Consider the following 22,346-nt stretch of genomic DNA (forward strand, 5'->3'; position numbering starts at 1 on the left):
AAGAAACCACTATATTTTTGCCATTTAGCATTCTGTGTCAGACTACTGACTTCAAAATAAAAATTTGTTCGGCACAGGAGCGGCCTTTATAGAACCATGTTTATTTTTTGAAGATTTAATTTTTGTGATTTAGGACCAAAAGCTACAGTGGTGCATATATCACCACAGCACCTTTGTGAAGTATAAAGCTATGGTGGTAACTGGATTTCCCAGCTTCCTTTTTGTGAGCTGTTATGTGTTGCCATTACAAGTAAAAAAATAATGAACAGTGTTTTCTGTTTCTATTTTATGTTTTCTTTTACTTTATTTAAAAAGTTTAATTACCACAATGTAAAAACAATGCTAGAAACTTAATCACACAAAAAGATGTTAGCTAATACAGGTCACAATAGTGTATAATGCAGAAGCCTAGCAATGTGTTCTGACAAGAGTAGTGACCCCACGACAAACAAAAACTGGTTGATGCAGCAGTTTTCATATTCTTGGCGCAGTATACTACCACAAGATGTCAGGCACAGACAAAAGTGGTAAGACATAATCCCAAAATCTTTGAAATATCCCTTAAGTTGGTGGTAAGCATGCTACCCAAGGGCCACAAATGACAGATTAATTTTGTAGTAAGTATACTTCCCATGTCCCTTCCAGAAACTACTTTGGTGGTAACCATACTTCCCAAGATCCACTAAAACACTTTTATTTGGTGGAATATGTACTTCCCACAGTCCTGAAGGCAATATTTCACAACAAACAGAAACTACAGCTGGTGCAGTGGACTGCCACTAGATGCGAGGAGCGTACAGAAATGATGACATGTGAAGTCTTAAACGCTGTAAAGAAATCCATTTAGTGGGAAGTATATCCCCCACTGCCTGGGAAAGGGTTAAGAGCATGGAGCTGGCAACCAGTAGCGTTCTAAAAATGGTTCAAATGGCTCTGAGCACTATGGTATTTAACATCTCAGGTGATCAGTCCCCTAGAACTTAGGACTACTTAAACCTAACTAACAGTAACGTTCTAGATGTGTTCCGTCGGTTTCAGATTAGGCGGACTTGTTGGCCATAGCTTCAAGCTGAATTCATTATCATGCTCCACCAATCACCATAGCACTATTCGGGCCGTGGGATATGGACAGTACCCTGATGCCAACGTAGTCGGAGAAGACATCAAGCATGATGATGTTGGTGTTTGGCTTGTGGGGCTCTCAAATGCGCGGTCATTAGCGCCCGTACAAAGTCCCAATTTCTTCATGGTCCAATTTTTACAGCGTCCGGTCGAGCCACTGTCACGAATAATGGTGATGATGAAATGATGAGGACAACACAAACACCCAGTTCCCGGGGAGAGAAAACCCCAACTCAGGACCCTGCGATCCAGAGGCAGCATCAAGCATGAAGGGGTACAAGCGGATCGCAGTTATGTTCTTGCAGTTAGCAGCTTTCATGGTGTCTTCTGTTATTACCACAGGTGCCATGGAAGCTCGGATGAATCACTAAAAGCAAAGTACTGCCCTGACCGGCCTGTTCCCGTGAAGCCGTGCATGCTTTGAGTGGCCTTTCGTCTGAACGACGGCGTATACGGTCAGGAATGGGATTCATCCTACCAGGCGATATGATTACATTTTTCCGCTGTCCAATCTCGTTGATACCGTATCCACTGCAGCCATAACTGAGGATGTCGTTGGTTCAACATGGGAACATGTAGAGGCATCTGCTGCGAAACCCTGTTAACCAAGTGCTCTCAACGGTGTACACCGAGACACTTGTGCCTTCGTCATTATAATCTGCCAACAAATCTTCCACAGTTCGCCGCCTATTCTGCTTTACAGAGAGTTGCAGCCTCCGACATTCACATTCCGTAATGAGGCATGGACGCCCAACATCATGCCGCCTACTCGTGGCTCACTTCAACGCCTTTCTATAGATGCTCACAACAGTAGAATGCGAGCAGGAGACTGGCTTCACCGATCCCAGACGCTGGAATATAACAATATGCCGTTTATTAAAGTCTATTAAGTTATGGACTTCCGCATTTGTGGCCCATACCGTCGCTAGAATGATTTCCCACTCGTCTCTGGTCCCGTCTCGTGTTCGAAACACCACCAGCTGGCGTACAGCAGCGCAGTGGGCAGTGGCCGTCATATTTTGACTCACCAGTGTAAGGCCATCTGTTCTGAACTAATGACAAGAAACCTCTCATTTAACTCCCTCAAATCTATTGCTGCCTGAACTTCTAAGAACACTTTTTTGCGATATTTCACTGAGAAGACTAGCTCCAATCTCACTTATGGGGTTGTGCTGCTGACATACATATGAACAGAATATTAACCCTACAGAAGAGAGCAATCAGAATTATCCATGGATTATGGTATAGAGATTCATGCAGGGAAATCTTTGTTCATCATAAATACCTCACAGTCTACTCACTGTATCTTTACAAATTAATTGTATTTTTTGTGACACACCAAAACAAAGCAACAAAGTGCTCTGATATGCATGCCTATAATACAAGAAATAAAGACTGCTACTACAGACAAAGAACAAAATTAAAAACAACAGACCATAGTCCATGCATTAGTGGTCAAATATGGTACAACAGATTACCGAGCTCTATAAGCTGCCACAAATGCAACTTATTCAAAGTGAAACTGAAATATTTCTTGATTGACAAGTGTTTATATTCTTTAAGTGAATATTAATATTAAACTAAAATAAATTATTGTTAAATCTGAATGTTTGTAATAGGTACGATGTAACACCCAATATTGTGCCTTATTAGGTACAATGGTACATTTGTATCATGTATATGTAATCACATATGTATATATGACTGTACTAAACTTGTAAGAAAATGCTATGACGTTTGTAAAAGACACCAGTTGGTGTCTCCATGCAAAAAAATACAATAAATAAATAAATGTTACTCGGTAACAGCACTTCGCATGTTGAGCTGTCGAGCGCTCGTCTCTTCAACAACAGCCACAACAACGACAATTAGCATTCTCAGGTTTGTTAGCACATTAAAGAACATCAATTTAAAATTCTTTTCTACAGTGTTTCCTGTGAAACACAACTACCCGATCAGACAGACAACAAGAATCCTTACTCATACACTTGACACTGACGTGGACTGTAGTTCAGTACTCCTACAATACAATTGACAGCGATTGGCAGAATCTATCCGTAAATGAGTGAGAACAAAATTCCGTTGTCCTTTTTCCTTACTAAATTATTTTCAGTATGATATAATTTTTTAAGCAATTTGGTGTTCATACTTAATTTACAGGTAGGCCTACAAAGTGTCAGTTCATTACCATACTTGTAAAGTGTAGGTTTACCATAACAGTGACTGACTCTAGCAATGACTTTAGTAAGCACTAGTCCTTTTTGAAACCTTCTTGTGACTGGATGTCGACACTGAACAACGTAATTTACTGTGACATCCCCTAAAGCAACAGGGGGTACTACTATCTCATTATTATAAGTAATAAATTACATTAACACGTGTTCTTCGTCTTTACGTCAACTGCAGCAAAAGCATAAGAATGATCGACCGCCGTATAATCATAGTCTTAAACAGCGAGATGACATTTAGTTGGTTCACAAGCAATAGGATTACTAATAACTCGTATTTACAATGATGAGTAATGTCCGTCACAGGCGTAAGTTATTTGAAAATTGCGCCGCGAAGACCTTGAGATCAATATTCCAGAGATACTCTTCTTACTAGACAAACTGAGTTGGTAAATTGTCAGTCACATCTATGATACAAGTAAAGAAAAATGGCTGCGGAGGGGTTGTTGTGTGAAGTGCTGGGAACTACGATATTGTGATGACGGTGTATATAGGACACTATAGAAAGATCTCCTGAATAGTTATAAGACTTTTATAGTTCGTCGTAGTTAATATTTAGTGTTTTGAAATGAACTGCCACCAAATTTTAAGTGGAGCCTGCAATGCAGGAGACCACTGTTTTGCAGTGGGTAGTGTCGAAGGAATTCCTTTCACGGTAGTGGAACACAAATTCATTAAATGCGTAATGCAAACAGTGTTTTAAAGATCGATGCCCTCATCTTTATTCGTAGCTACAGCTGTCGTCGGCTGTTCAGCTATATTCTTGAACTTAATGAGGATACTTATAGGCTAAGTGACATACTTACATCGGCTAGGTAATCAAACACTTAACTCCACAGTTTATTTTACTTTTTGTTTCCATCTTTTTCCCTGTAGGCATATGCAGCGGGCTGTAATATAGTTATACTCGCCAGCACATTTGAGAGAGTACAAATCATTCCTGGAGCATTGCACAACTACCTTATGATCAGCTGTTTAGATTGTTCAACTGACACAGGAAAAATTGCTGCTGCATACGAAAGTCAAGTTTGCATATTTGAACCAACTCCTCTCATTCAAAGCAATAGCACTCATGTAAGTTACTTTCTAAGGCGAGAGACGACAATGTCAACAGAAGCAAGTTTCAGTACGGGTGTAATATTTATTATGATTCTTCTGTAGCAACTGGACTACCGATGGGTTCAAACTGGCAGCTTACAGACGGAGTCTCATGTAACATCTCTGTCATGGAATCTGGAAGGAACCCGCTTACTCACAGGAGGAGAAGTATTACAATTGTGGCACCAGAACATTCCTCTTCCTGAAGATGATATGGATCAAGGTATTTTTTTGAATTATTTTGTAGTCATTTCATCTTTCACTCGATTATGTAGTGTGTGTGTGTGTGTGTGTGTGTGTGTGTGTGTGTGTGTGTGTGTGTGTGAACTGTTACTCACAGTGATGCATGTACGAATAAGATAGCTAAGTTGTAGTCAGTATTTAATTTGTACATGTGCCATTCTGTTGTATGTTCAGTCTTGGGCAGGTAACATATATGAAGCTCTGTGTGAGTTGATTTTTGTATACATTCATAGGTTGGCCTATTGCTGTAGCTACAAATTTTTCAGTGTAGTGAAATAAGCCAAACACAGGTCTGCTTGTGAGAACTTTATTCTTTTAGTTTATACAAATAATTGAGTGGTTTATCCCACCTCCCCTGTCCCATCCTGTGGTCACTTTGCATATTCATTGCTTTCTTTCTCTTTATTTGTAAAACTCAGCTCACTTGCCAGATAATTTTTCAGCGGTTGACTTTTCAGTTGTTGATTTTTTGAGACCAGTTGTTGGATCTTGGTTTTATTTCTATCTTTCAACAAAATTTTGTGTTTGGCTACTATGTTTTATAAATATTTATAAGCTACACATTCAGTAATCATACAAAATAGTAACCTATAACAAGTAATAGATTACTATGGAAAAAATTGATTTTGTTTTGAAAATCTTTGGTTTGTCATAACAGCCTCAAACATATGTGGATGCCTATTGAAAGTGGATATTCCAGGGTGCTATAACTTCTTTCAAAAGTACAGAAGGATGCATTTGCAATGTTATGAGCTGCCCTTGATCTCTTTCACAAAACGGATGCAGCTATGCTTTAAAATGATGTCATGCTTTTGGCCACAAAAGTTGTAAATAAAGAGATATGTTGTAGTAAACAAATTGCCATGTTGTAGTAAACAGATAAATATGTTTTCTGTGTCAGTGTGAGAATTGTAGTTTCTTGGAGAATGTACCTGGTCTTCATGATTTTACTTTATGTGTAGTCCAGATAGCATTCATTTGGACATATTACTTCCTGTCAAGTTGCCATGCAGTACCAACCTTATTATATTTTTGATTTGACAGTATGCAGTGTAGGACCTATCATTTGGTACTGACTGTAGACAGTACTGTAAGGTTAGCTGCATTCAGCCTTTGCAGGTTGTGATAAAATATTTCAAGGGAGCTTACTGTCTACTCCTGGTCCCAGGCATTTAGTTTTGTGTGTCACTGATAATGTCCACCAATGTTACAGAGTTGAATGTCGGAGTGAAAAGAATTGTGTGTAAGAAACTGTATTTACTGTGTGTGGCTGCAGTGAAGAATCAGTCAGTTGAGCCCAAAGTTGCTTCACTATAGAGCATGATTTACTATATTTTGCAGACATGAATATGTAAAATTAGTACTTTACTATCATCAGACATTATTTGTGGGTAATTATATTGTATTGTGATTGGTAGGAATGTGGAATTTGTTTTACATGTGTTGGTGAGGTTAGGTTTTCGGTATTAGGTATATGAGTGAGTTCTGTTGTTGTGCTACTGCAGACATTGTTTTAGCTAACCTATATATGTCAAGGGTTGGATACCAGAATTGTTGAGCTGTGTATGGTTTTGTGGGTTTTGTGTGATCAGTATAGGTCTAAGTCCAATACCATATTTTTGTTTCATTTGCTTGATTTTTATGTAGCCTAACTATTTGTTACATATACTATTAAGACTGTTGTATATTTACTCCTCTTCCTCCCCCCCCCCCCCCCCCCCAATCATCTTCTCCTGCCCAACACCCCCTAATAGCTGCAATTCTCCCATTAGTTGCTTATTATTTCCATAATTAAATATTTTTCGTGTTCACGTGTGTAATGTGTGACACGTCCGTTATATTGTACAATCTTAAAAGAGGGGTGTCTGTTTTCTTGATGACATTGTGGCTCAAAGCTGACTGGTGCTACTCCAGTCTTCAGTTATCTCAATTCCTCTCATATTATGTGACCGTGAAGAGCACATATCAAGTTATACTACTTTAATATAAGTGAATCTTGTAGACCTATCTATAATGTTAGAATTTGTTTTGCAAGATACCCTGGTCTTCACAGCTGTTCTTCATTAAATCATCAGAGATGCCTGTTAATCATAGCATTGTTTTTTTATTTTTATTTTTGCCCTGCCCCCCCCCCCCCCCCCCACCAAATAACTTTGATTATCTGATGCAAGACATGCAACCAAAGAGCCATACCAGAAAATGAACTCAGAATTGTTCAAAAAATTGTGCCCAGAGGAATAAGTAACCACTGTGCTGTGCATTCTCATTTTTAATTTTGTTGGGAAATCGTGTGTAAAGCTTTACGGATACTGATTGCCATATGTATCATAATGCCATGAGATCCAAAAATGGACTGACTGCCAACGATTCTAGAGCTTCAACATTACCCAGTGTGCACCACAAGGTGTGAGCTAGAGTTGCCTCTGAAAATTTTTGAACACACAGAGAACAATATAAACCTGTGATTACTATTGCCATCATTTGTGCTTTCGTGTTTATTGATCTTGTCACTATTTAAGTCTGTTTGAGAAAATACCTGTCTCAGAACAAGGGAGGAAATATAAGTGAAATATATAGAAATGTGGAAGTTGCCCAGAATAGTGAGTGTGAAACAGCCATGCCATCAGGTTATCATCCTCTTAATTTCAACGATAAATGTGCCTTTACTCAATCTCATAATTTTGATGGTCCTTCTCAAAGTAGTCTCCCACCATGAACGTGGTGCACTTTTCCCAGCTTTTCTGCCAGTCTTCAAATACATGCTGGAAACCATTTTTTGAGAGGTCCTACAAAATTGTCTTCAACGCTGCTTCTGATAATTGATAATGCCTCCTACGGAGGCGTTTCTTCATGTTAGGGAATAGGAAAAAAGTGACATGGGGCTAAATCTGGACCATAGGGAGGGTGAGGGATGCACTTCACATTGATTTTTGCAAGATATTCAGTAACAACATTGGCAGTATGCGGCCGTGCATTATCGTAGTGAAGCATCCAGCCTGCTTCACAGAAATGTGGTCTTTTGCACCTGATGTGGACATGCGATGTTTTCAGGACATCCTTGTAGTGTTGTCCAGTTACTGACGTGTGTGCAGGTACAACATGCTGATAAACCATTCCATGAACATCAAAGAATGAGTTGACCATAACTTTCCCAGCAGGAGCCGCCACTTTTGCTTTTTGGGGGAGATTTCCACATTGAGCTTTCCTGTTTGCTCTCAGGATCAAAATGATGTAGCAAAGTTTCATCAGCAGTGATTACATTTGAAAGAAACTCCGGATCTTCATCTAACACCAACATTAACTGCATGCAGACCTGCACAAAAATGTCCTTTTGTTTGGGAATCAACAGTCTTGGAACCCATCGCCCACAAACACGTGTCGTGTAATTTTTCTGTCACCAATGTGTGGGTGGCACCCAATGAAATGTTCAGTATTTCAGAAAGTGATCTTAAGGTAATTCGTCAATCCTCTCTCACAATGACAGCAGCGGTGTTGATGTTTTCTTCTGTAAGAGCAGTAACTGGAGCACCGTGTCCGCCTTCCTTTGAAAGTGATTGTCTCCCCTCTTTAAACATTTTAAACCACCTTTGAGTTGTGCTGTAGGGAAGAACAGACTCTCCATAGGCCTCCTGTAACATTGTATAGGCCTCAGCTGAAGATTTGTTGACACAAAAGCAGAATTTTAAAGTCGCATGTTGTTCCTCATGTGAGTTCCATTGTAGTGGTAGGCGATACCGAACATGTCTGACCATGCCTGCCTCTCACAGGTGGGAACAAGGAGTCCCAACATTGAAACCACTATGGCATGTTTGTTGCACATTAAGCTAACAGAATATCATAAGATTAAATTTTAGCACAAGAAATTATGATCATTTTTTATTGAACAGCCCTCGTAACTTAAATCAAGGTTGTTAAGAGTCAAGTTCCCATCTCTCAAGTTTTGACAGTGTTGTTCACCAGCAGTATAATTAAAATCCCTTATGGTAAAGTGGACCTTAGGATTATGCTGTTTGTTACTGTGTTTTTACTGATACAAGCTCTTGGTTGATATCTACTCATTCTTTTTGGTGACTCGACAAAGAATAATACAAGCAACTATGCTACACTAGCTGCCTGTCACTGTTATATTACATGGATTTTATTACATATACCTCTCCTGTCCGTGACACAGCCCTAGCAATGCAGGGGCCTGAATAGGTAGTGACAGAATATGCATTAGATGAAGATTACACATTGATTGAGGAAAAGGAAACGATGTTACAAGGTTATTTCTGAAAAATTACAAAGTTGCTGTCCTCTAAGGCAAGATGCATGTCTTTTGATGATATAACTACAAAAAATTACCACTCTTTCATGAAATTAACTGAAAACAGTTCTTTAGAATAAGGGGCTGTATAGACAGCATTGGTAAAAAGAAAACTCTCACTAAATTGTATGAGTTTTTGCAGAAAAAAATCTTTTTCTCATTTCGTTCTGTAGAGAGTTCAGATCATTTGTTCAAATAAAATTACAGTTCCTTTATCTCATCATATCTTTTTTAATTGTAATTATGCATAACACCTTTTTGCAGCACAGATGGCCTTTTCACATAATGAAAATTTCTTCCCTCAGTGCCATTTTTAGAGGTAATGAGACACAAATGTCACTTGTGCTAAAATATTCAGAATAATATTTGCAGTGGAACTGCTATCACCACCCACACCAGGAGAAATTGAAGCAGCTTGTAGGCATGTCAGGTAGTGTCGACACTTCAGCATTAACTATCAACATTGGCCCACATACCATGCTAACAATGAGGTTTGCTGCTAAGATTTCAATATTTGTTTGCATGTGCACTGGTCACTTTCCTCATACATTGCCCCTCACCCTCTGACGGTGGATACCCTGTGGTGCGACCACCGTAATTCTAGTGTTGTGTTACAAGACCCAGTCATTGTTGCACTCTGACAGTTTAGTCTGTTGTGATAATATCCAGCAATCCTCTCCTCTCACCCCCGCCCCCCTCCCCCACCGCCCCCACCCCCCACCCATAAAAAGAAAGAAATATGGTCATAATCACTTTTCCAGCCAGCCCCTTAGGTTTTTTTTTTGTAGATTTTCTGCTTCACTAACGCAGTTTTGATAACTGTTTTGCCTATACCTTTATGGAAAAAGGGATCCTTGTTTCATCTTCAGTCACAACATAATGCTATAAGTTGTTTGTATTATGCTTCTTTTATGGCTCCTGTAGAACACTGAGCTGCTTCTTTAGAACTTTATTCAGCGTATACTGTATCTTTCTTGTGAATAATTGCTTACCATCTCAAGAAACTTGTAAAGCTTAGTGCAATGGTCTTTGGCCATTGTATCTCGAATTTAATGATGGGTTCTTCACTTGAAACCTCCATTAATGATCTTGTATGTACTCATATTTCAATTAGTATTCATTGTAATAAATGATCATGATTAACAGTGAAGATTGCCCATGAATTGGCTTTGACTCAGTTTGTATCTGAGCCACAGTTTAATTTTAAGTAGTCCTCTAATGAAGTTCATCACATAACAATAATCATCTTCTATTAAATGATGCAGATCACTTCAGATATCCAATAGTGGATCAATTTTGAAAAACTACATGAAGCTTCCATGGCCTTGCTGTGAAATTGTATGAATGTTTCCTTAAAATTCACTCGTATAATGAATTCACAGCGTTTGATGTAGAATTAAATTTGGTGTTGAAGGCACTAGACTGTCCTAAATTTTTTGCATTGTGCAGCTCCTCATCTTCTATGATTCCCAGGGTGCCCATTGGAAGAAATATTCAGCAAGTACGCAAATACATATCATCCAGGATGTCAGGTTCCTCCTACAGAAAGCATTATTCTGCTGAGTACCAATTCAAGTGGGAATCCAGGAAATGAGGCTGCAGGTGAAGCAGCTACGTGTGCATACATGTAAAGAACTTTAGCATTGCGTGCATTTCTTCCATGTAATTTCACAATGCTGTGGGAGTACAGGATCATATCAGTGCAAACAGTGTGACTGTGATTGACAAGTTTCAGCCACTAAAGCCAGTGTTTCATCCAGATTTCTCTATTTTGGTATGTCTTCATTTGGTTTTACAGAACTCATTTTGGACGAAATAGGAGTTTTGTAGACAATGATGGCAAATGTAATAATACAATAAGCATTTTAAAAGTGTATTTTATGTGTTTTACTTTGTTTTCTATATAGTGATTATTTTATTTCACAGCACAAAGTCATGGAGTCACATTTGAGATTGGTGGAGATGCACCGCAGTCACCACAGTTACCAGGGCAAGAGGAAGAAGATCGTGGTTGGGAGTGTGTCTGGAAATGTCATACAGCAACACCAGTTGTATACATGTCATTCTCGCCAGATGGAACACTCTTTGCAACTGCAGGGAAATCAGACCGCTTAGTAAAAATCTGGTTCGAGAATAAGCAATGTAAGTTTTGAGTTTATCACCTGAAACAAATAAATACACTTGGTAATAACATTTTAGTGTGTGTGTGTGTGTGGGGGGGGGGGGGGATAAATAATGCAGTCTCTTTTTACAATAAGTTTCAAAGTGGAGATTGAATGTATGTTTGTGGCTTTTAGGCCTGGGATCAATTTCCATAAAATCCTGTGCATTCTAGACAGTGCCAGTGTAAAATGATATACCATGTTTCAGTCACTACAGCAAGTGGACTTTACCGGGTTGTCACTTCCAATAGTGGCTCCCATGTTGTTTCATCTTTGTACGCTGTATTGCAGCTTACAACCATGAAGAGCTGTATAAAAACTAGACATTGAATAGTCATTGTTAGAGGCTACAGTCAACTCTTATTAGTTAATGGAGCAATGTTTAAAAGCAAACAAGTGTAGTAAAAATATTCAGTTTAGTGCAGCATGATGATTTTCTGTTTCTTCCTCTCTGGTTTTCCCCACCTACATATACTTAGATATTTCTTGTCATTACATATTTCACATTTCACTGTAAATGTTTTATTATTTGGAGGAGACACCAGTCATGAAAAACAGAGCTCTGGTGTCAGAGGCTTTCCATGAGGGGAAAGTTCCCTAAAGGACAAATGGGAGTTGATATCATTTGATCAGTACATGCCCTTTGTGTGGGGAAAAAATATGTAGCATTTCATCTCTGGATACTACATTATGTATGGCAACCATTTCTTATAACAGTATGAAGAACTTCAACAAAAATACATTTCCTGATGATGATACTGAATTTTTGATGTGCAGAAGGTATTTTTGGTATTGAATTTAGGTGTTCAAATTATGTGGTCAGAATCTTATAAACATGTGCCTTCTCCAAAGAGGAGCGTAAACAACAATGCAAATTTCTGGATTGAATAACACAGAAAATAAAAGAAAGGGAACCACTCACCAATAGCTGACAGATGTTTGGTGCTGAAGGAATGAATTATATTCTCTTCTATATACTTAAGGGGCGGTCCTGCCTACATGATGTGGTAGTTGAGAAAACAGCAGTTCATGAAGGGGCACACTGGGAAGAGCCATGTGGGCTGTTTCTAACATGTTAACCCAAAAGCTAACAACTGCAGTAACGTTTGAAATGAGCTAATACCTCTTATTCGAGAAGGGTCTGGACCGGACAGACCATGGGTGGCCTGCAAACTTTGTTCGGAGTTGTCCGGTGGTGTGGGAAAAACTGCTTCAATGGTGCACCTGGTGGCAAAGGAGTTCCAAAACGGCTGGGGATCGGATAGTAATAAATCGGCCTGGTAGTCCTGGCTTGCTCTGCACTATTTGCACTACACTGCACACAGTATTTCAATTGCTGATACCAAGGGGACAAACCGAGTGTGTGGCATCAGGCTTTGTACTTTAGTCAGTAGAGCTGCCTCGAGAAGATGCAGCTCTGGAAGACAGCATGGAAAAAACATGGTAGCACTCCTCTCATTAAATGGACTGAATGGACTGCGACAGGACAATGGTGATGAGTGTGGGGTGAGAGTTCTGTGGTTCATGCATACCCCAGCAAAATGTGGCAGATGACAACGCCCGTTGCACAGGTGAGCTGCTGAGAGCGCGGTTGGGGATGTTGCCTCGTTGGAGCAGAACAAGACACTGGTCGAGTGACAGTTCAGCATACCTAGTGTCTGGAAAGTATTATCATCTAAGTTCTCACTGCCACTGCCCCCTCCCCCCCTCGCCCATCCAGAAAGGAATCACTACAGCGCATGGAAACACCAGCAGGATGTAGTATTTACACTAGCTTTTGAGCTCTTTCTCTAGCAAAAGTACACACACTCAGGCAGCCAAACGCTCACACCTGTGGCCACAGTGAGACTGACAGTTGATTATAGAAGGCGGTTGCCTAAGTAGAGAGAGGTAGGGAGGGGTAAGAAAAGGATGCATGAGGTGAGGAGGGGGTAGCAGGATAGTGTAAGGCAGGTCTGATGACAGATGAACCAGTGGCTGTACAGCAAGATGAAAGGAGTTCAGACAGTTGAGCAGATAAGATTAGAGAGATAGATGGGAGAAAAGAAATGGGAGCAAAGGAGATGAGGTTGAAGGTGGAGGGAGGACAGGGAGAAAAGAGAGAAAGGGATGTCTAGATGGGGAAGAGTGCTGGGGACAGAAGAGAGAAGGGAAAAGGTGAGGTGTGGCAGTAGGAAACAGGTTAGCAGAGGTCAAGGACAGGATGATTGCAAGAGTGCAGGATATTCTGAATTGGCAGTTCCCCGCTGTGTAGTTCAGAGAAACTAGTACTGGAAGCAAGTGTCTGAGTGGCTCATGTAGTGAAGCTGTTATTGAACCCAGTTATGTTGTGGTGTGCAGCATGTTCGGCAACTGTGAAATCAGGCTTATGGTATGCCACAGTTTGGTGGTGGTCGGTAGTTTTTTACTTGAAATGGCCACGTAGAATGCTGACCCTGCCTTTCATAGAGTACGCAGTACCTGTGACTGGACTGCAATTTGTAGTGGTGGGTGGGTGTAAAAGATCGGCTCATGTGTCAGTCACAAGGGAATGACCCGTAGGATGCAGTATTAGGAGCAGGATTTGAGTAGGAATGAACAAGGATACCCTTTAGGTTGGGTAGGTGGTGATTTGGGTGGGATATTCCTCGTCTAAGGGCATTACAAAAGGTAGTCGGAGCCCTGGTGAAGGAATTGGTTGAAATTTCCAAGGCCAGGGTGATATTGGGTTATCAGAGGAATGTTAGTCAGTGGCTGTTTAACAGGTTTATTGGTGTGAGAGGAGGTGAAGGCACAGGAGATCTGTTTGTGGATGATCTGAGTAGGGTACTGTCTGTCAGTGAAGGCCCTGGTCAAGTTATCGGTATATTTCGACAGCTCCCGCCTTCCACTGCAGGTGCAAGGCTGTAGGGAAGATACTTTTTGATGTGTAATGGGTGACAGCTGTCAGAGTGGTGGTACTGTTTGTGGTTGGTGCAAGTGATATGAACAGATGTATTTATGGAGCCATCTGAGAGGTGGAGACCATCGTCTAGGTAGATGGCTCATTGAGTTGACGATCAGCTGGCGAAGTGGTTTTGGGAGTATGAGTAGAATTTATGGAGGAAAGAGAGAAAGTTGTCTGTGCCTGGAGTCCAGATAATGAAAGTCTTATTGTGTATCTGAACCAGACAAGGGATTTTTGGTGTTGGGTGTGCAGGAAGGATGCCTCTGGATGTCCCATGAATAGGTTGGCATAAGATGGTGCTATGCGAATACCCAACTAAGTACCATCCTGTAAAACTATTGTCAATCTGCCTACCAAAATTCTGACCCTTGTAGAAGTTTCAGCTATTTCTGACGGCCTCACCTTTAGCCCAAAACCTAGGTTCATTCATTCTGGCCTTGTAAAGGACCTCCATTCCTTTACTCACTCTCTCCAATGGAAACATTTCTTCACCACACAACCCACTGGCAACAGCCAACCATAGAGCCTTCCTTAAAACAGTTCTGACCTCGCTCCAACTGAGATTCTCCTCCCTTTCCACCCAGTCATCCCCTGGTAACCTTTCAGGAATTCCTAATTTCTAACCTGGCCACATGTTCCTTTCCTGAATCTCTCCCCATTGAATTCAACATCACTCCTATGGAGTACAAAGCTATCCATAGCATGAAAACCATTCCAGACCTTGTCATCCTTCCCACATACGAAGGTTCCACCACAGTGGTCACGACTCGTAGTGACTGTCTGGCTGACAGTTTCCGCCAACTTTCCGACACCTCTGCATACAAACCTTATGCCATGATACCGTCCCAACAGGACCTCCACCAGCTCCTCCAGGTCTTAGGTCCATCTCAAAACCTGACACACGAATCAATCTTCCCCCTCACACCAGCAACACTCCACACTCCTACCTTTTACCTATTCTACAAACTCCACAAACCCAACTGCACAGGTCTCCCCAATGTTCATCCTATTGTGACTTTGGACAATGCTCCCACAGAATGAACCTCTACCTTTGTTGACCAACACATCCACAAATGCTGCTGAATGTACCTTTCCTTCTCATTCCATCACCCTGACCCGGGGTTCTGGGTGACTTTTCCAAACTCTACTCCTTTTCCTAATCCTCTCCAGTTCCTTTTCTTTCACCCCTCATTCTTCCCCTTCAATCCTTCTGCTGGAAGGAGGAGCTACTGGCTCGGATAGCTTGCATAAGTAAAACCTTCTTTGTATATGTGTTCTCCTGCCACTGCTTGGTGAGTAGATTTTTTGTACATTATACAAATTATATCATTGTACAACATGTAACTCAGGAGAAAACAAATAAATTTGACCTTCAAAACTAACAAACTCTATTGAAGTATAAAATAAGCAACATCAATGCTGCATTGCTCTTCTTAGTAAGAAAAAACAGTTAAAGTAATTAAATGTCATCTGCTGCCTGCTCACCATCATATCGATGAGTTGTTCGAGGACAATGAGCATAATTCAGAAATCAAAACTTGCACACTAATTGCATTTGTTGCATAGCAACTGTGGCTGCCCATGTCCATTTCAAAACTTCAAAAGTGAAATTCTTTATCTTTCTTTCAATGAAATATTTGACAAGCTTTCATTTAACATCGTGTAAATATAAGTGCAAAAATCAGCAATGGAAATCTACGATGGAATGTAACAATATTGTCACCATATAACGGAGATGCTGAGTCGCAGTAGGAGCAACAAAAAGACTGCAAATAAAACGTCGGCCAGTAAGGGCTTCATCAAGGCCTGTGTGTGTGTGTGTGTGTGTGTGTGTGTGTGTCACCTATTTTTGACTAACGCATTTACTCGAATATAAGCCGCACCTGCAAAATGAGACTCAAAATCAAGGGAAAAAAATTTTACCGAATCTAAGCCGCACCTGAAATTTGAGACTCGAAATTCAAGGGGAGAGAAAAGTTTTAGGCCCCACCCAAATCGAAACAAAGGTGGTCCATTGTAATATGAGACACAATTTAGGTCGAATGAATGATGATACAGCTACAGTAGTTTGGTTTGAGTCCTAAGCTTAGCAGTTAAGCTTTACCAGGTAGCAATTGCTATGCGTCAGGCGCTCCGTCCGTATTTATACAGATACCCTTCCTTTTTCACATGCTTTGTCTGGTTTGAATTGATTGCTTATTTTTCTTTGATGTGATACGTGCCGTTCTCTTTGTTATATGTGTTTACGTCACTCTAAGCTGAAAATGCATTACTGTACTGTGTCATGCATTGTTTGTCACATTCTGATAATGAGTGTTTACGGCCTGTCGCCGCAGCTAATTAGCAAAACAATGGCAAGAGACTGCTATTTGTTGTTACTTACACTGCTGCTATCTTTGATAATGTTCAACAAGAACCAAACAATAGACTGCATATGATAGATGATGTTCTGAACGAGAGTTTAGCGAAAATTTTTCTCCGTTTGAAAATCTTTGCAGACGCCTCTTTAGTACGTTACATTCTGCACAGAAATTAGTCATCTTAGCTTTAAAATCTACTCAATTGCCTTGCTTCATTTCTGACTGTATCACTATTAGGCATAAGAATAATACGAATATAAACATGACATGATATGTATATTCTTCCGCGTTTGCTGTTGTCTCACTCTAGTTTCGTAGTTTATTAGGCAGACAGGATTTAAATGAGATAGCTGCAAACACGAAAGCATACATGACAAAATTATTATATTCGTATTATTCTTATGGTGAAGGAGAATACTGCTTGTGATTCACAGTTCATAAAAGCTCCTTTTAGCAACCATCTCTTCTCACAGGTAGGAAAAAATTTAGAATGTAGAGTTGGCCATATTGACAAACATCACAAACAGTCTTGCCAGTCGGATTTTCGTAGTACACTCCTGGAAACTGAAATAAGAACACCGTGAATTCATTGTCCCAGGAAGGGGAAACTTTATTGACACATTCCTGGGGTCAGATACATCACATGATCACACTGACAGAACCACAGGTACATAGACACAGGCAACAGAGCATGCACAATGTCGGCACTAGTACAGTGTATATCCACCTTTCGCAGCAATGCAGGCTGCTATTCTCCCATGGAGACGATCGTAGAGATGCTGGATGTAGTCCTGTGGAACGGCTTGCCATGCCATTTCCACCTGGCGCCTCAGTTGGACCAGCGTTCGTGCTGGACGTGCAGACCGGGTGAGACGACGCTTCATCCAGTCCCAAACATGCTCAATGGGGGACAGATCCGGAGATCTTGCTGGCCAGGGTAGTTGACTTACACCTTCTAGAGCACGTTGGGTGGCACGGGATACATGCGGACGTGCATTGTCCTGTTGGAACAGCAAGTTCCCTTGCCGGTCTAGGAATGGTAGAACGATGAGTTCGATGACGGTTTGGATGTACCGTGCACTATTCAGTGTCCCCTCGACGATCACCAGTGGTGTACGGCCAGTGTAGGAGATCGCTCCCCACACCATGATGCCAGGTGTTGGCCCTGTGTGCCTCGGTCGTATGCAGTCCTGATTGTGGCGCTCACCTGCACGGCGCCAAACATGCATACGACCATCATTGGCACCAAGGCAGAAGCGACTCTCATCGCTGAAGACGACATGTCTCCATTCGTCCCTCCATTCACGCCACGCCTGTCGCGACACCACTGGAGGCGGGCTGCACGATGTTGGGGCGTGAGCGGAAGACGGCCTAACGGTGTGCGGGACCGTAGCCCAGCTTCATGGAGACGGTTGCGAATGGTCCTCGCCGATACCCCAGGAGCAACAGTGTCCCTAATTTGCTGGGAAGTGGCGGTGCGGTCCCCTACGGCACTGCGTAGGATCCTACAGTCTTGGCGTGCATCCGTGCGCCGCTGCGGTCCGGTCCCAGGTCGACGGGCACGTGCACCTTCCGCCGACCACTGGCGACAACATCGATGTACTGTGGAGACCTCACGCCCCACGTGTTGAGCGATTCGGCGGTACGTCCACCCGGCCTCCCGCATGCCCACTATACGCCCTCGCTCAAAGTCCGTCAACTGCACATACGGTTCACGTCCACGCTGTCGCGGCATGCTACCAGTGTTGAAGACTGCGATGGAGCTCCGTATGCCACGGCAAACTGGCTGACACTGACGGCAGCGGTGCACAAATGCTGCGCAGCTAGCGCCATTCGACGGCCAGCACCGCGGTTCCTGGTGTGTCCGCTGTGCCGTGCGTGTCCGTAGCAAGTATGATGGGTCTGACACACCGGTGTCAATGTGTTCTTTTTTCCATTTCCAGGAGTGTACATTGATATGCTGCTACATTCGAAGATGAACAATTCGGAATTTGTATTTACTTCGTTGGATATTGTATGAAAATGCATTGGTCGAAACTCGGGGTGGAGAAAAAAAAACACGTCTTCCACCTTTTTTTAATTTATTTACTGACTCAGAGGTTTTGGCGTCAGTATTTATCTTTGTGCCTACAAAGCATGCCTGTGTAGCGCTACATATATACGACGCCAGAAGTTAGTTGTGGCGGCACCTACCAACAATTTTCAGAACTTCCGCTTACTTTGCACTCGATTCTAAGCCGCAGGCGATTTTTTGGATTACAAAAACCGGAAAAAAAGTGCGTCGTAGATTCGAAAAGATACGGTAAGGCCTTACTTGTCTAAAGCTTTATTTGTAACAGTTGTTTTGTTGTACCTATCTGTGACTCAACATCTCTGCTACATGGTGAGTGGCAACTTTCCTTTTCATAATATTGTTATAAATATAAGTGCTGCATATATGTTTAGGTCAAATCATACAACTCAATTTGAACAACTTCCACTTTTCTGGTTGCCTTGAAATTCTGCATATGTACCCTTGTAGTTTTTTATTTATTTTATTTTGCACGTCTAGTTCTGCAGGACCAAACGGAGGAGCAAATCTCCATCGTCATCACCTGTGTCACTACATGAAATTACAACAGAGAAGTAATAAGAGATAAAATAAAATGTTTAAGAATCCTAAAAAGACGACAAGTTATAAGTTTCTATAAATGCAATCAGCAGTGTAACACAGGAATGAGCTTGATTTTTTTTCAAGGAAATCCTCAACGGAACAGAAGGAGTAACCGATAAGGAAACTCTTCAGCTTAGATTTGAAAGCGCGTGGGTTACTGCTAAGATTTTTGAATTCTTGTGGTAGCTTATTGAAAATGACTGCAGCAGAATACTGCAAGCCTTTCTGCACAGGAGTGAGTAAGGGAGGTGGGATCCAATGCAGTATGTTTCTGAGCCAAAAATACCCTTGGAGAATGGGGAGAGTTACCCAAAAAATAATACCATAAATCATATACAAATGAAAATAAGTAAAGTACACTGCTCTTTGTGCCAAACTATCACTTACTTCAGACACTGTTCTAATAGTAAAAATGGCGGCAATAACTCTTTGAACAAGATCCTGAACATGGGCTTCCCACAACAATTTACTGTCTATCTGAACACCTAAAAATTTGAACTGTTCAGTTTCATTAATCATATGCCCATTCTGTGTAATCAAAATGTCGAGTTTTGTTGAGTTGTGTGTTATACACTGTAAAAACTGAGTCTTACTGTGATTTAGTGTTAGTTTATTTTCTATAAGCAGTGAACTTAGGTCTGGAATTGCACTATTTGTAACAGTGTCAGTGTTGCACACAACATCCTTTACTACCAAATTTGTGTCATCAGCAAACAGAAATATTTTAGACTCACTTGTTATACTAGAAGGTGCCTCATTTACACAAATTAGGAATAAGAGTGGCCCCAGCACTGATCCCTGGGGCATCCCCATTTAACCATGCCCCACTCAGGCTCCACATCATAGCCATTCTCAGTATTGTTGAGAATGACCTCTTGCTGTCTGTTCTTAAAGTAAGAGCTGAACCAATTGTGAACTGCTCCCCATATTCCATGTTGGTCCATCTTCTTTAGCAATATTTTGTGGTCAACACAATCAAATGCCTTAGTTAAATAAAAAAAGATGCCCCTTGTTTACCTTTTGTTTAATACATTCAGTACCTCCCAGAGAAGAAAGAGACTACAGCCTTTTCAGTAGTTAAACAACTTCTAAAACCGAACTGTACATTTGACAGCAAATTACATGGATGAAATGATCAATTACCTTTACATACCCAGCCTTTTCAGTAACTTTAGAAAACAATGACGACATAGAAGTAGGTCTAAAATTGTCTACGTTATCCCTTTCTCCCTTTTTATGGAGCAGCTTTACCACTGAGTACGTTAATCATTCAGTAAACTGACCATTCATGAAGGAAAAATTATGAATATGGCTAAGTACAGGGTCAACATGTACAGCACAGTACTGTAGTATTCTGCTAGATACTCCTTCATAGAGTTCTTAGTCATCAGTGATGTAATTATTGATCCAATCTCTCCCTTATCACTATCATAGACGAGTATTTCAGATATCAGTCTCGGAAGACCATTTTCCAAAAGATCTGTGTGATTCCCTGTAGAAACTAAGGTTTTATTTAATTTGCCAACTGTGTTCAGAAAGTGATTGTTAAATACTGTACATATATCTGACTTATCAGTAACAGAAACATTTTTACTATGTACTGACTTTATATCCTCAACCTCATGCTGCTGACCAGACACTTTCTTCATGACTGACCATATGGTTTTGATTTTATTCTCTGAATTAGCTATTCTATTTTTGTATGACATGCTATTCGCCTTCCTAAGAATATTTTTAAGTATCTTACAGTGCTGTTTGTAATGGGATACTGCAGCTCGATTGTGACTACTTCTAACATTTTCGTTAATAATTCCCAGTTTTTTCTACATGATATCCTTATCCCACTAGTCAGCCACCCAGGTTACATTTTACTGCTAGAACTCTGTTTTGTATGTCCTAATGGAAAGCAACTTTCAAAGACCATGAGTAATGTGTTAAGGAAAGTGTTATATTTGTCATCTGTGTTGTCAGCACTACAAACATCCTGCCACTCCTGCTCCGTAACAAGGTTAACCAAACTCTATTGCTGCTGGATTAGCTTTACTATGTAGTTCATAAATATATATGCCATTTGCTTGAGTACAAAAATATTTTAGTGTTAAGATTTATGCTTCATGGTCTGAAAGACCATTCACTCTTTTAGTGATAGAATGCCCATCTAGTAATGAAGAATGAATAAAAATACATTCAGTAATTGTGTTAATGTTCCTCTGCACCATGGTTGGGAAAAATACAGAATGCATCAGGTCATGTGAATTTAGGGGAGCTTCCAGCTTCCTTTTTCTTGCACAATAACATACAAAACTAATATTGAAGTCACACACAAAACTAAGTTTTGGTGCTTCCTATAAAATGAACCAAGACTTGTTTCTAGCTTGAGTGGAAATACTCTGAAATCAGAGTTAGGCTACCTATAAATATCTGTAAATAACTAAAATTAAAGTTTAGTGTCACTTAATTTATCTGCCCACAACATTCAAATACCTGTTCAGTGCAGTACTGTGATACATCTACGGACTCAACTGGAGTGCTGTTCCTTACATACTTGGTCACTCCCCCACTCCATAAAGAACTCCTTGAAAAACAGCCAGCTAATCTGTATCCTGGTAAAGGAAACCTCTAAACTATCACATTATTTAAGTGGTACTCTGATATACCAGTAATGTCAGTTGGCAAACTTTACCTCTAATACCTGTTATATTGTGATGAAATATGCTAATTCCTTCACCACTTGGTCACCTGATCTTCTTTGAAGGTGGTTCATTTTTTAGAGAAACTTTCTTTAAGCAGGCATACCTGTCAGCTGACTTCAATCTAAAAATGGTGCAGCTCTAACACCAACTACTTCAGGAATTTTCCCAGGAGTGATCCCAGTGCTGCCCACTACACTGTCATCTATAAGCTTTGCCAACCTCCCCTTCCCATACCTATTGAGTTGCATGCAGGCCATGCCTAATGAAATCCGATATGATGATAGACGACACAGTACAATATTTTCCTATACACTTATCTGATCTAATGACCATGGCCTGATGCTGCAGACAGTATTATCCAGCTTGGCTGCCCTGTGCTGCCCTATACGTCTGAGTCCTTGGCCATTTCTACATCTCTCAAGCTACACTATTGATTTTGTAATCTTTATGACACTGTCTTTTTTAACATTTTTTTTTCTGTTTTGTTATTCGATAGTGGTCTTCTGGTGATCCTAAAATTCGCCTGTCCAGGGCAGTGGATAGAAGATTCTAATT

At 40.8% G+C, this 22,346-nt stretch overlaps 1 protein-coding gene across 1 annotated transcript in view; it reads left to right on the forward strand.

Annotated features, from left to right (window-relative positions):
- The first annotated feature begins 3,786 nt into the window (after positions 1 to 3,786).
- LOC124804706 (dmX-like protein 2) overlaps positions 3,787 to 22,346 on the forward strand; it is a 327,684-nt gene continuing 309,124 nt past the window's right edge. Inside the window, exons 1-4 of the mRNA XM_047264965.1 lie at positions 3,787 to 4,005; positions 4,227 to 4,424; positions 4,512 to 4,671; positions 10,924 to 11,139. Coding sequence (XP_047120921.1) covers positions 3,919 to 4,005; positions 4,227 to 4,424; positions 4,512 to 4,671; positions 10,924 to 11,139 — 661 coding nt within the window. The 5' untranslated portion in view covers positions 3,787 to 3,918. The remainder of the gene's footprint in view (positions 4,006 to 4,226; positions 4,425 to 4,511; positions 4,672 to 10,923; positions 11,140 to 22,346) is intronic.

This window comes from Schistocerca piceifrons, chromosome 7 (assembly GCF_021461385.2).
Source record: "Schistocerca piceifrons isolate TAMUIC-IGC-003096 chromosome 7, iqSchPice1.1, whole genome shotgun sequence".
Lineage (NCBI taxonomy): Eukaryota > Metazoa > Arthropoda > Insecta > Orthoptera > Acrididae > Schistocerca > Schistocerca piceifrons.